The sequence below is a fragment of the Mastacembelus armatus genome, chromosome 10 (assembly GCF_900324485.2).
Source record: "Mastacembelus armatus chromosome 10, fMasArm1.2, whole genome shotgun sequence".
NCBI lineage: Eukaryota > Metazoa > Chordata > Actinopteri > Synbranchiformes > Mastacembelidae > Mastacembelus > Mastacembelus armatus.
This window is the reverse complement of record NC_046642.1, coordinates 2,972,670-2,986,474: the sequence shown is the minus strand read 5'-3', so window position 1 is coordinate 2,986,474 and position 13,805 is coordinate 2,972,670. Positions and strand designations below refer to the sequence as shown.

At 46.7% G+C, this 13,805-nt stretch overlaps 1 protein-coding gene across 1 annotated transcript; it reads left to right on the top strand.

Moving 5' to 3' along the window:
- The first annotated feature begins 3,764 nt into the window (after positions 1-3,764).
- On the top strand, positions 3,765-12,769 carry stard15 (StAR-related lipid transfer (START) domain containing 15). Its single transcript, XM_026331331.1, has 6 exons — positions 3,765-4,108; positions 8,888-9,035; positions 9,173-9,276; positions 9,665-9,782; positions 10,622-10,674; positions 10,774-12,769. Exons 1-6 carry the CDS (start codon positions 3,962-3,964, stop codon positions 10,987-10,989), a joined length of 786 nt encoding a protein of 261 aa, XP_026187116.1. The 5' UTR covers positions 3,765-3,961; the 3' UTR covers positions 10,990-12,769.
- Positions 12,770-13,805: the final 1,036 nt, after the last annotated feature.

Genomic DNA, 13,805 nt, shown 5'->3' with positions numbered 1-13,805 from the left:
GAAGGTGAATCCTTTTGATACCAAGGGGGTTGATGAGCCCACCCCGAACATCCTACAAGCTGTGTTTGTACAGCATAGACAGGAAACACATGTGAGGGAAACACAACGGGTGCCAGATAATGTTTTTGATAAATGTGATGCTGTTTTATTGTATCTGTGACACTATAACTACTGGGACCTGAGGAACTTCACACGATCAAACTGTAAAATGATGCAGGTCAGATCAGTTGGACTCAACCTGGTCTGGTTTCTGAGGTCTGAACTCTGCTGCAGCTTGATCAGCATTACTTTACCCTCAGCACTGAGATCATCATCAGATGTTAGTGAACACAGCCTGACTTTAAAAGGTACAGAAGCCCCCTGTGAACAGACTCCAGCACTGAGCTGCTGCACAGGAATGCAACGGTTCCAAGTCCCTGTCGGCTCATTTGGGGGGCGGCAGGCAGCAAGAGCCGCCTCCCAGACTTGGTCTGGAGATTCTGTGGTTTCTTTGTATGAGTCTTGTCCGTTTTTGTTCTTGTTATTATTTCCAGCTGAACCCCGGGCACCTCCAGCTCAAACAGGCAGCAAACAGGCAGCAAACGGGCAGCAAACATGTCCATTAACACTTTAGTGAGTGTGAGATTTTTAGTTTAAGGGTAAAACAATTTTTGAATGTTTTTATTTTGTGTTTTAGCACATTCACTTTACATCACAGAGAAGCAGGCTGCAAACCTCATTGCTGTTTTCTTGTACAGTTTGGTAAGAATGTAAAGTGACGCTGGAACGTTTACTCACCCTGACTTCATTTATTCACTTGAACATCCTAAATACCATTTGTCATTATGCATGGAAAGTTTTGTTTGAACCAAAAACACCAAACCTCCCACCCTGACCTAAAAATAAATACCCTGATGAAAGCTGAGGACAGAAACAAGTGAAGATGTGTTCGTACAGCGCTGCAATGCTGAGAACTAAACATCTGGACCCAACAGCTGCTTTGGGAAATAAGAGACAATCATGCCGACTGTGTGAAGCACTTATGTGTTTAAAGGGGCAGCAGTTTGTGAAATGGACGGCACATAAACTGTGACACCATCATGATTTGAATCTAATTATGATCATTAATTAGTTCTGAAAGTTTGCAGGATGAGTACTGTTACTCTTGATACCACAACTGTGTTTTACTGCTAACACTTAAACTCTTGAATGTGGAGTTTATCCTTGTTGAGGCGTATTTTCGATGCTGGGCTGCTTTTCCTTAAGGGAAAGCTCTGAATAGTTCGCTCACAACAGTCACTGAAGGCAGCCAGGTGGATTATTAGAAATGGATTGCTTAGGGGAGGCCTGTGGGCAATGAGGCCTGTGGGCGGGCGATAAGGCCTGTGGGCGATAAGGCCTGTGGGTGATGAGGCCTGTGGGCGGTGAGGCCTGTGGGCGGTGAGGCCTGTGGGCGATGAGGCCTGTGGGCGATGAGGCCTGTGAGTGGGTTTATGTCGGAGGTTGTCTCGACAGCAGCTTCACAAAGGATTCACTCCCCCCACTGTGCTGGGCTGGCAAAAACCAGCGAAAACCATCAGTGCTGCCGTCTGCACATCAGCAGGACAAACGTTACATCTTCCAGACGATGGCACGTCAAAGTCGCAGTCAGCAGGTCTGGGGTCAGTGGTCACATCACACATGGAAAAGATGTTTTCTGATGCTACAGGAAGAAGACCAGAGATCAAACCGGAACCATTTCAAGGTCTCAGTCGACACCACAGCTGCGTCTCTGCGCTCTGATTGGCTGAACATCCACAGCAGCGGTTCGACAACTTATGAGAAAAGCAGAAAGAAAACCTCAGTTCTGGAGGTTTCTCCTCCCAGTCTGACCTCTGCAGCCCAGGACTCAGAGCTACTGCTGTCACTGCTTCTGTTTTTACTTCTAATTCCATCTGCATTTGACTCTGAGCCCTCCTGCTGCTCCACCTCCACCTCTGACCTCCTGCAGCCACAAGGCATGATGGGAATGAGGGTGGACAGGAACCTGAAGAACTAGGTAACCTGAGAGAAACCAGGAAGGAGAAGAGGATCTAGGCAGGTCCCGTGTGTGAGCAGCGTAGATCAGATGCAGCAAAACAGGCAGGATTCTTTATAAAAGTCAAAACCTGATGGCAGCTTCAGAAGAACTGACAGAAAGAAACTGGCCCCTGATAAGAGCTGGAGATTTCCACAGTCTGCATCAAAACCTGTACAGGAGTTTTCACAAATCAGATGTAAATAACAAACTATTCACAATTAATATGAGGTCATAGCATTTAAATATTATTCAGTGTCAGCACCTGAGCAGAACCTGTCTGGGGTTTTGTGTCTCTGAGCTGAAAAACAAAAGATTCGTTGAGTGTGAGAGTGTTGAGTGTCACCAGTGAGGGACTGGTGCAGAACCAGAACCTGTAGACTGGACTGGGCAGATGGTCTGTAACACACAGAGCAGCTTTGTGCTCAGCTGCTCTCACAGGTTAAAGGTCACGAGAGGGGGAAGGAGCAGCTTTCACTCACTGGTGTCGGGTCTTCACCGAGGAGTGTGACCATGAAGTGTTTCCCTCCCTCTGACCCCAAACCAGGCCTCCTCGAGTCCTCTCAGTGCTGGGCAGACCCAGAGAAGCCCTCAGGCCTGGTTTGAGTGTGCACAGCGCCCTCTGCTGGTGACACCAAACAGCGCCTGAACATGATCAATGTCTTAGCTAACAGATAAATAAAGGCAGCTCTGAGTTTATAGCTGTGCTTTATTCAGAGCTCTGTCACCAACTGGCACTGGCCAAAGGGCCCCAGACCCCCAGGGGCCCTCAAAGCTCCAGTTTGGACCTACATCACTGAATCAATCTCAAATCCACTTAGGTGAAACAGCAGCTCTGTCTTTTCTCTGTTTTACTTGAACTCGATCTGTTTCACAGCTGCAGCCAGAGAACTGTTCTGTCTGGAGTCGGCTCCTGCTGGTTCTTTCTGGAAACCCGGTTACAGCGACGGAAACAAGGCGCTGCTGACACCTGATCTGTTGACCATCGCTCTGACTCACCCCCTCCACCCACTGCTCCACCTGAACAACAGGTATCAGGTGCTGGTGCATTCAGGGGTCGTCTGAAACCCCAAAACTCTGTGTTTCTACAGTCAATGTTTACTGGATGAACTGAATCCGCACATGTCAAAACCGCAGTTTTATGTAGAAGATTAAATACACCACATACTGTGCTGGTACTCACAACAGACTGGGGGATATAATATTTACAGGAGGGCCTGAAGGCAGCATTTAGAACCGGCTTGAGGCCAAAGATGGTATAATAAGAAGAGGAATCACTCTGTCGTCACTGAGGCAAAACAACAACAACAACAACAAAAAAAAACCCTGTTTCAGAGATGTGAAGAGATAAACGTGGTTTTGTGAGAACTCGGGTGTTTTGAGATCCACAGGAAGTGTCTGAAACATCACAGCGAGGATCAACAAATGAAAAGCCAAAGTTACAACAAGCCCGCAGGCAGAGGTAATAGAAACTGCAGGAGTGAAATAAACCACAACTCCCAGGGTGCATTTCACTAACAGGCAGTCAATCACAGAGCTTATATTGAATTTAAATGTTAAATGTCCTAAAGCTGGTAGTTATGTTAGATATTCATTAGAGGTGATGGGCATGACCTCAGAAGAAAACCTTCCAGTGGAGACCAGAGCAGCTTATTCTCATGAGCCTGGAGGTGGAGGCGGAGTGAGAGCTCTCTGCTTTCTGTCCCATCTCTGCAGAGAGGCAGGAGGAAGCGGAGGTCTGCAGACACAGGGCTCAGCAGAGCAAATAAAACGTGTTGCTGAGCGCAGTCATCGCTGTACCTTTACTTTCTTGTTGCGGGTTTTACGCAGCGTCAGCGCCGAGCCCAGTTTCTGCAGCAGCTGCGCAGAGCAGGACCCGCTGGCTCTGCTGCCTTCACCCCGACTCACTGCGTGACTTCGTTGGAGATGCCGGTGCAGATCCCGGACGACTCGGACTTCTCGTCGTTCAAAGATCAGTGTCTGACCGATCACGGATGGATCAGCCGCTACAACAAGGGAGGGGTGACGGTGTGGTGCCGGGACGAGGAGAGCAAGACCGTCCAGAAACTCAAGGTGAGGGTCACAGACCGCTTCCTAATGTGGACTGTTCAGGTGAGCTCTGAAAGACCTGTCGGTGTTTGAGCTGCAGACAAAAAGTAAAGTGCAGTAAAAAGTACAAGCTTTGCCTCTGACACGGGGTCGAGTGTAAAGTTGTATAGCCCAAGTACAAATACATGAAGTAAAACTGCACAGTACTTAGTAAAAGTACTGAGTTAGGTTCCACCACTGGGGTGTTCTCAGTAGAACATGAGAACATGTTAAGGTTGAACAGTCAAAATCAGACATGAGAATAATTTATGTTTGTTCTGTTTCTGTTGCAACACAATGAAACTGGGATGTGGATATCTGGAAATGTCCTTAGCAGTTGTCATGGAGACGCTCAGGTGTCATCACGTGATCTGGATATGAAAAGCTGTGTAACTTTCAGTATTAACAGCTGGGGGTTAATTAGGAATCTAATTATTCTAATTAGGGAAAATGCCCAGATCAGGACCCCCCCCCCCAGCCCACACCCCTAAATGGTTCTCCTGGGTCCCTGGGTCCACCTGCACACAGCTAGTTCCAGGTGCTCTGCAGGTCGGTTGTCCTTAGGCTGTCTCAGCGTCTCTGTCTCTTCATGTGGTCTCAGACGGACTCCGTGATGCTGAGATCAGGACCCTGCTGCAGGTCCTGGTTCTGTGTGACGTGGTGCTAACAGAAACAATCACACTGTGATCCTGGATTTATTTCTCAGTCACGGCGGGGCAGTCAGGTGGATTTCCACTATAAGCAGAGCACAGTGATCAGCTTATCCCCCAGTGTGAACAGGCTTCAGGCTTGGTTCAGTTCCTGCTCCGTGAGTCAGTGTAAATATTTAGCTCCACTCTAAGGTCAGACCCGTCTGTGTGGTCGGACCTGTCTGAAGGAAACTAACCTGCAGCTCATTTTACAGTCAGTTAATCACTAAAGTCATTTTGGGGTTGAAACTTCTCTCTGCCCGCTCCGGACATCTGGAGTGAGGAGGAATCGATCAGCTGAGGGAACAAGCTGCAGATCGAGAGCAGAACCTGCTACATGAATACAGTTACCGATTTATTATTTATTTACTGACGGGCTTTTGTTTAGACTGCGCTGCCGGTTTCCCTGGTAACGGCCTGAACAGAAGCAGTGTCAGTGCTGCTGGACAGAAAGCTGTACAGGACGGTGCTGGGTGAGGCTGCCGGGTCAGGCCTCGCTCAGTGTGACGACATGTGGAACAGCTGAGCGTCAGAGTGTTAAAAAATTCAGAGCGGAAAGGAAAACGTAGCAGCTGGAAACCTGAGGCTGGAGGTGGAGTTTAACGGGCAGCAGCCACAGGAACCAGCCCAGTTTAACTTCTCTTACCTTACTGGACCACTTCCAGTTTGGAAGCTGAGCACAAAGCTGCTCAGACACGGCAGACACCAAATGAAGCATCAGCACAGAATGATACTCATTTACCTGCATGAAGAGAAGCAGCTGAACATGCAGAGGCAGAAACCACCTGACACACCTGAGTCACACAAACACTCAGGACTGGCACCAGGTGACCAGGTGACCACCTGAACTAACATGTCCTCTCTGCATGGTGAAACAGTTCAGATGAAGATTGGAATCACGATTATTACGTGTAAATAAATCTAAAACCATGTGGTGTCTCTCACGCTGACTGGGCCTTGGACTGTTAGTTGGACAGAAGAGTTTCAACTTCAATGTGTTTGTGAAGCATCAGATCACAATAAAATCATCTGGAGGCACTTTACAACAAATCCCTTAAGAGCAGGTTGGGCTGAGCGGATAGAGGAGAGAGCAAAGACAACAACAAACAGCAAACAGACATTTGAAGGTGACGGTGTGGACTCAGTGAAGCGACATTTTCAGACTTCATGTTTGACTCAGTTAGTTGAGAGTAAACGTGTAGTGGTTTTGCTGCGGTGGACTAAGTGTGTCATGAGGCTTTGTCCACGGTGGAGGTCTAAGTGTTCAGCCTAAAAACCCTCAGTGGGGAGAAACAAACAAAAGAAAAGCTGAAAACCTGTTACTGTGCTTGAAGGAGACCATCTGTTCGCTGCTCCGGTCTTTTCTAATTCACGTGCGTGCTCTGAGGCTCCTGCAGGGTTTTTACTGCTCAGAGAGCGTTTGACCTGAGGCTGACCACAGGACTCACTGAGCACAGGTGTGTGTAAAAAGCAGAGCTGACGATGATGACGAGAGCGATGATGGCAGCAGTTTTAATAATTCAGGTAGTCTTTTTGAAGCAGCGAGGCGCTTCTTCTCACACATGAATTATTAAAGAGTCCTCTGGGGCCGATGACACCTCTGACTGCACCAATATTCAGTGTGGAGTCCAGCATATTGTTCAGCTGTACCTGTGGACAGGTGCAGCACGGACTGACGTGGGAAACCAGTGTTTCCTGTGAAGTCTCACTTTCAGCCTGAGCTCGGCTAACAGTGTTAGCACCCTGAGCTCAGGCAGAAAGAACTGAAACTACAGAGAAATGTGAGCGACTGAGGAGGAGACAAAGACTTTATGAATGATTAAACCTGCAGCAGGGCCGCGCTGATTGAGTTACACGTAGCATTTTACATTTGTTGTCACTCACAATATCTGATGACTGCAGCTCAGTCGAGCCCAGCGCTCCTGTAAGACGACAGCAGTGGAAAAAAGTCCTACAGTAAGCGGCCGTCTCACATGACGTCCACTGAGCTCTGACAGGCAGGAGGGAAGCTCTGTCTGTTAGCAGGAGCTCTCTAAAAACATGGTTACAAGTTAATTAGAGATGGTAGAATATAAAGAACAATCTGGTTTAAACAGAAATTTCAGATACACGAAGCCACCATCCTCGGTAGTGCAGACCCTGTCAGCTTCACAGGGGCATAGAGGACATATTTAGGAAACAGTTAATGTTGGGAGTAACTTCACATCAGAGAAAGCAGGACTGTACTGGACACTGCCATGTTTCTCCTGGGTCAGACAGGTGGAGCAGGGAGCACATCAAACTGTGATTCACTGACATCCAGCACCTGATTGCAACATTTCCATATTTCCATCATTTTCTCAGCTGGTGTGTGTTTGTATTTAAAAAAAAAATAAAGAAGAAAATAGGTTGAACCACAAAGACAATCATGCACCAACAACAGAGAGGGGGAACGAACCTACAGGCTCATCATGCTGGTTGTCTTGTTGGGACAACCATCCATGCAAACTTGACCCTCGAGTTGCATCTTAAATATAAGAACATACTGACTGTCCACAGGGAGGAATTCATCAACACATTTTGTAACTGGCTCTGGAGAAAAGTTGATAACCTCTGTTAGATGAGGGAAAGAGCAACAGGTGTGCAGGGTCAAGTGACTGTGTGGTATTTTCCCAGTTCCAGGGTCTTAATAGGTGCTTTTGGACCAAACAGTTGTCCTCCCTGATAACTAACAACCCCAGTGGGTCTTTTTTCTGTTTGCACTCACACCACTAGTGTGACACTGATGGAAAATGTGCATTTCTTTAGTTTATTGGCATCAGTAATTAATGCAAACAGGAAACTTTCACAAACTAAAACATAAGCTGAGCTGTGAAGCCTCAGACTGAAGGATGTTTTACATTTTACACAACACGTCCCACACTGGTCCATTTATAACTCAGTCTTTGTTTCCGCAGCACTTTCAGATGTTACTCCTCAGTGAGTCTCTAAAAAACCATCCAGCTGATTTAACGCTCCATAAAACCCATCTGCAGTTCAGCAGCCCACACATTCAATCCCCCTCACACCAACACACTCGTTATCTCTCGTTTTCAGTCAGTGCTGCCGATGTCTGATGTAAAGCCACACCAGCAGCTTGGGAACATTACGGTGATATGTAATATCAGCGGGAACAGGCGATAATTAGCTCTGAGATGATGCAGCTCCAGGTCCCTGATCAATAAACTGTCACACATGTAAAATGTTTGCACACTGTTCTGAACTTTGATGCTCCAGTGGCAGAAATCATCAGAGGACAAAGGCAAAGACAGAGAAAAAGCACCTGACCTGGGCCTTTCTGTTTAAAGTGTAGCCACTGCACAAACACACATCACAGCTCAGTTACTGGTAATCACTAATCTAATCAATACCTGCACACATGGTTAATCCATTGATCTGACAGGACTTTTTCAGGGCACCAGAGCCTCGGTAGGACAGTGACCTCACGCTGATCTGGTCGACATATGAGCAGAGACTAAGACGAAGCAGCAGACGACAGAAAATAGAGATTATTGTAGAAAAAGGCAGGAGCGTTTTTGGGATTCCTGTCTTATACTGACAGATGCCTCATATAAATGGGGTGGACAAAATACCAGAAACAGTGTGTGTTTGTGAAACTGGCTGCATACTGTTTAGCCTGAGGTGAGGACACACCTGTACGCACGGCAGAGAACTGAATCTGAATATCCTGGTTTCTAAAACCAGGATGCAATAGAACCAGGATGCTCCTGAAGACGGGTGGTGTCAGAGGTTTGTTTGCCTCTGACAAACAAACTGATGCAAAACTCTGACCTCACACAGTGGCTCTGTGTGGAGTCTGCAGCAGGATAATCTTGTTATTATTCCCTGAATAATGAGTCGCATTAAAAGGACCTGACAGCTGAATATACACATCTGAGGTGACGCACAGCCTCGTCAGGGCTCCGAGTATCGGATGGATTTAAATGTACCACAGAGAGACAACCTGCAGACCCTGTGTAATCGCATCCGCTTCGTGAATGAGTCTGATCGGCCTCAGGCGTCATCACTGACAGTCCTCTCTCTGCTTGTGTCCCAGATGAGGATAGTGTGTAAAGACGTGACGGCAGAGACGCTGTACGACGTCCTCCATGACACCAGCTACCGCAGGAAGTGGGACACCAACATGATCGACACGTACGACATCGGCAGGCTGACCGTCAACGCAGACGTGGGATATTACTCCTGTGAGTTAAAACATTAGCATCCTGGATTTTTACTTCACTCTGCGTACATTCACATGTTGCATCCCATGATGCTTTGACTGTATTTGGTGTGTGTGTGTGTGTGTGTGTGTGTGTGTGTGTGTGTGTGTCGTTTGAAGGGAAATGTCCGAGCCCTCTGAAGAACCGGGACTTTGTGACGATGAGATCTTGGCTTCCACTGGGCAACGACTACCTGATCATCAACTACTCTGTCAAACACCCGGTGAGAATTTCTGTTCCCAGCCTTCTCTCTCTGTGTCTCAGAATTATTGTCCAGGAAGAAACACACTCACTGTCTTGAGTGAAGTCTCTTCTGTCCTCGGTTCAGTCACACGTCCAGCCACAGTTACCAAAACACTGGGTAACAAACCAGTTTGGTACTGTGAGGTGGTGGGTTCCATTAAGGGTTCTATTAACTATGTTCTCACGTGTTTTCATGTTCCAAACCTCAAAGTCTGAGAAATAACCAGAGACAAAATGAGATGCCGTGACAGCTCACATCCAAACATACAGTCAGGAACATACAGGACCGGCCACAAGCACGCCGACTGAACCAGGACCAGAACCAGACTAATACCTGGAGTCTGACTGAACTGTGTTTGTCTCCACAGCAACATCCTCCTAAGAAGGACTACGTCCGAGCCGTGTCTCTGCTGACCGGATACCTGATCCAGTCTAATGGAGCCAACTGCTCCACTCTGTACTACCTGACCCAGGTGGACCCCAGAGGTGACAACACTAACATTTACACCAGCCCTTAAACGCAGCACACTCACAGCTTAGTCTTCAATAGTTAAACAGATTGACAGGAAGTGGAGCTGAAAGTTCCAATGCTGGCCCAGAGTGAGTCAGTAAATAACCAGTAGATGACCAGTAAACCCAGTATGGCTCCATCCTCACTCACTAAACATGTCTTCAGTTTCAAAAACGTCCTCACTGTGTAAAAATTTCCTCTTTTTACACACAAGTCTTTGTTTCCAAATGTGTAAAAATGTCTTTATTTTCACATCCTCATGCTACTTTTCTAAAAAAGTCTCAACATACCTGTAACCTGGCTGCAGACAAGATGGTGTACGACCGATCTCAGCAGAATCCAGCTTCTGTGCCTCCACTGGTTTTCCCTAGGCTGATGCTGGAGAGGTTTCTGTGCCAGGGAAAATTGAATTCTCACTCAAAAACTGAAGACTTGGGCTTCAGATGACGACCAGGCAATTTCAGTGTTCACTGACGGTGGCAGGAGGGGCAGGCGAAGAAGGGCGGTCCAGAACCAGTAACTGGAACCCCCATTGAAAGAGGACAAGATGAAGACTAGCTCTAACTTTGAGGAGAACCCTGCAGGCAGAGTTTAAAAGTATAAAGGTGTTCTGTAGAGACAGAGCAGGCAGCTCGAGACAGAGGGGAAACACGATGATGACCCAACTCTGCCCGAGGCTGATAGTCCAGAATCTTGGTCCCACTCTTTGTCTGCAGCCCAGTCCCTCTGTTATATTAATGTTGTCACTTTTGTCCAGACCAGGACAGAAGCAGACCACAGTCTCATGGTAATGTCCTGTCTTCTGTGTTTTCAGGGTCTTTGCCCAAGTGGGTGGTGAACAGAGTCTCTCAGCTCGTGGCTCCAAAGGTAAAAGCACCAGTTTCTATGACTTGAACCAGGTTCTGGTCCTGGCAGATCCAGGTCCAGGACCCCTCTCTGTGTCTCACCATGTCTGTGTCCTCTCAGGCGATGAGGAAGATCTACAAAGCCTCCCTGAAGTATCCGGAGTGGAAGAGGAAGCACAACCCGAACCTGAAGCCGTGGATATTCCCGGAGCAGAACACGCTGCCGTGCATGAGCGCGTCGGAGCTGACGCTGCAGCGCGCCGACTCCCTGGAGAACATCGACGAGAGCGGCCTGAACGAGGAGAAGACGCAGAACAGCGACGAGGAAGAGACTTAGATGGCACACGGACTCCGAACACAAACTTTCCCGTTCTCTCATTCGCTTTTTCTTTCTTTGTTTATTGATCCCACACAGGAGGTTCAGACTGATCGGACCCGGACCAGAACCACCTGAACATGATTCTGATCCTTCACTGTCCTCTGCTCTGAATCCACATCAGTGCCCCCATACATGTTCAGTCCAGGAAACCAAATCCACCTGGTTCAGGCTGCAGGTGCTTAAACTGAGTCATGTTCAACAGGAAGTGCAATTAATGATTAGTTTCATTATTGATTATTGGATTACCTGAGTTAAATAGTTTGGTCACAGAGTCCACAGTCGTATCTTCAACAAATCAAAGCCAAAACATATTTAACTGTGTGACAGAAAATCCTCTCACAGCCCATTCACATGATTGATCACATGATTGATCAGAGGGAACAGCCAGTCACATACAGATACACCCTACACCTGCTGTGTGCAGTTAATCCACTGGGATGTTATTCTGAAGGAACATATACACAATCATTTGTTTTATTTCTGGACAACCTTTGAATTAGCATGAATTATTAGCAATATGGCCTAATGTTTTATTAAACATCAACTCAATATTAGATTAACATGAAGTAAAAACTAGATTGTGCTGCTGCTGCTGCTCGATCAGCCGGTAAATGCAGTCAGTCAGATTTATTTGCAGCCTGATTCAATGTTCTGATTGTAAGAAGCCTTTTTTAAGGAAGGTGAAGATGCTGAGTGTGGAGGCTGCAGCGTGAAAACATCACATCTGTGCAGATATTCTCTGATTTAGCATCAAACCAGTTTGTTGTACAAGCTGCAGTTTGTCTGTAGATTCTGCAGGATTCACTCAGTGACTCCAGAGTCATTTCCAGCCGAGTGTCTGTCTGGTCCTGGTCTGATCTGAGCTCAGCCTCCCGTCTGCAGTGAACAGCTGGCTTCTATCTACTGTGGCGATGAACTGACCTGTATCAGGACTGGACAGAGGGAGAAGGAGAGACCGCACTAACACCTGGACAGACTCTGAGGATTTGGCTCAGATGGAAACCTGCTGCTTTCATTCTCCTGTTTTCTTGTCCATGCAGGATTTCTAGGTTTGTCCACAGACTCAAAGTATGTCTCAGTCAGAGGGTGTTGATCTAAAACTAATGAACTCTCTCTTTTCCTTTGAGCTTCTGCTGGAGTCATCCTTCCTCCTCTCGAGAGGAAACATCTCAGGCAGTGTGTTATTCTCTGACCATGATGATTTTCTGTGTGTGAGCTCCGACTGAAGGCTCATCACGTTTTAGTTAAACCTCAAACACCTTCTGACTCTTTGATCCTATTTGAATTTCAGATTCAGGTGTTTGGTGAAATGTTGGCAAAGGTTTTATATCAGCTCATGTTTTCACCTTTGAGTGTGTTTGTTCCGTTGTTTATTGAACAGAGCTGTCAGATGTGTGAGTCTGCAGCGTCCCCCAGTGGACAAACAGTGTTACTGCAGCTTGACCTTTAATGAGAACACAAGTCCTCAGTTCTTCCACATTGAACAAAGAATTTAACTAACCTCCATGTTTCCCATCTGCTCAGTTCTCTGAAGCTCTGCCATAAAAGCTTCCTTTCATGGAGCTTAACGCTGAGCTGCTCCCTGAAGGACACATGATGTCACATCACATCAGTGTGTGGTCTCTTCTGTTGGAAGACAAACCACAGAGACGACAGAGTCAGGCATCTTCCCCTACAAACTATCTTTGTAGTGTCAATCAGAATTTACTTTCATCAATAAAATCAATATTTTCTGTCACTGAGTGTCCCCTTGTTGTCTGAGCTGTGGAACAGCAGCTCTCCTGTCCTGATGTTCAAACAGCTGCAGTCAGCTTGCATGAAAAACCCTTAGCCTGTGTTTCCATTAAACTCCACTAAATTACATGTTGATTCATGAAATACGTGGAAGCTGCAGAGCTTCAGCTACAAGGATCCATCAGGATGAGCAGCTGTTTAAAAGGCTTCATTATGTGCTTAAAGTCCCAACCCCCAGAATGTCCTTCCTGTCAGAGAGTCAGGAGACAGACCACGTTTAAAAACTCATGAACAGGACCTGTGATTTCTGAATAAAATGGTAATCACACGCTGGGTCTCATCAGGCCACATGGTGGCGCTGCAGGGATGCCTTCATGTGTAATAGAGTCATCGTGTCTGACTTTTAGAGAACAGCTCATCTGTGGCTTGTTAGAAGCAGAAGTTTGATGCTGCAGGACAAACTTCCTGCTGAAAATCAAACACAGAAAGAAAATTAACACCAGAGGGGCAACATATATTTACTCAAGTACTGTGTTTAATTCCAGGTCTGAGGTATTTGTACTTTACTGGAGTATTTCTTGAGTGGACTTCACTACATGTCAGAGCCAAACCTTGCACTTTTTCCTGCTCTACATTTATCTGATAACTTCAGTTCCTTTTCAGATGAATCAAACAAAATACAATAGAATTAGTAAAGTACCCGAGTACTTCCAGTACTGCAATCTGTGATGTTTTCTCTGCCAGGCTTCTTCCTGAGGTGTGGTCAGACATTTATTATAAATGAATATGTAAAAATATCAAGATGTGCAGAAATCCTGAGACAGACAGTGAAGACGTCTGCAGGTTGACCCTGGACTCAACAGTTTAACCTGTTTTCCCCGCAGTGATAAGGAAAAGTTTCTGCGTGGCTGCATCCTTACGCAGGGCTGGAAAATGCAGCTGGGCTCCGGATCCTCTCAGTGCTCTATTGTCTCAGGCTCTTCCTGTTTCCTGTCTGCACAGCTCTGATTGTTGTTTGACCAGCGAGGAGGAAACTCCAC

Coding starts and splice junctions, on each gene's coding strand:
- stard15 (XM_026331331.1), top strand. CDS start 3,962: ATGCCGGTGCAGATCCCGGACGACTCGGACTTCTCGTCGTTCAAAGAT. Junction 4,109..8,887: donor AGACCGTCCAGAAACTCAAG/GTGAGGGTCACA, acceptor CTTGTGTCCCAG/ATGAGGATAGTGTGTAAAGA. Junction 9,036..9,172: donor AGACGTGGGATATTACTCCT/GTGAGTTAAAAC, acceptor TGTCGTTTGAAG/GGAAATGTCCGAGCCCTCTG.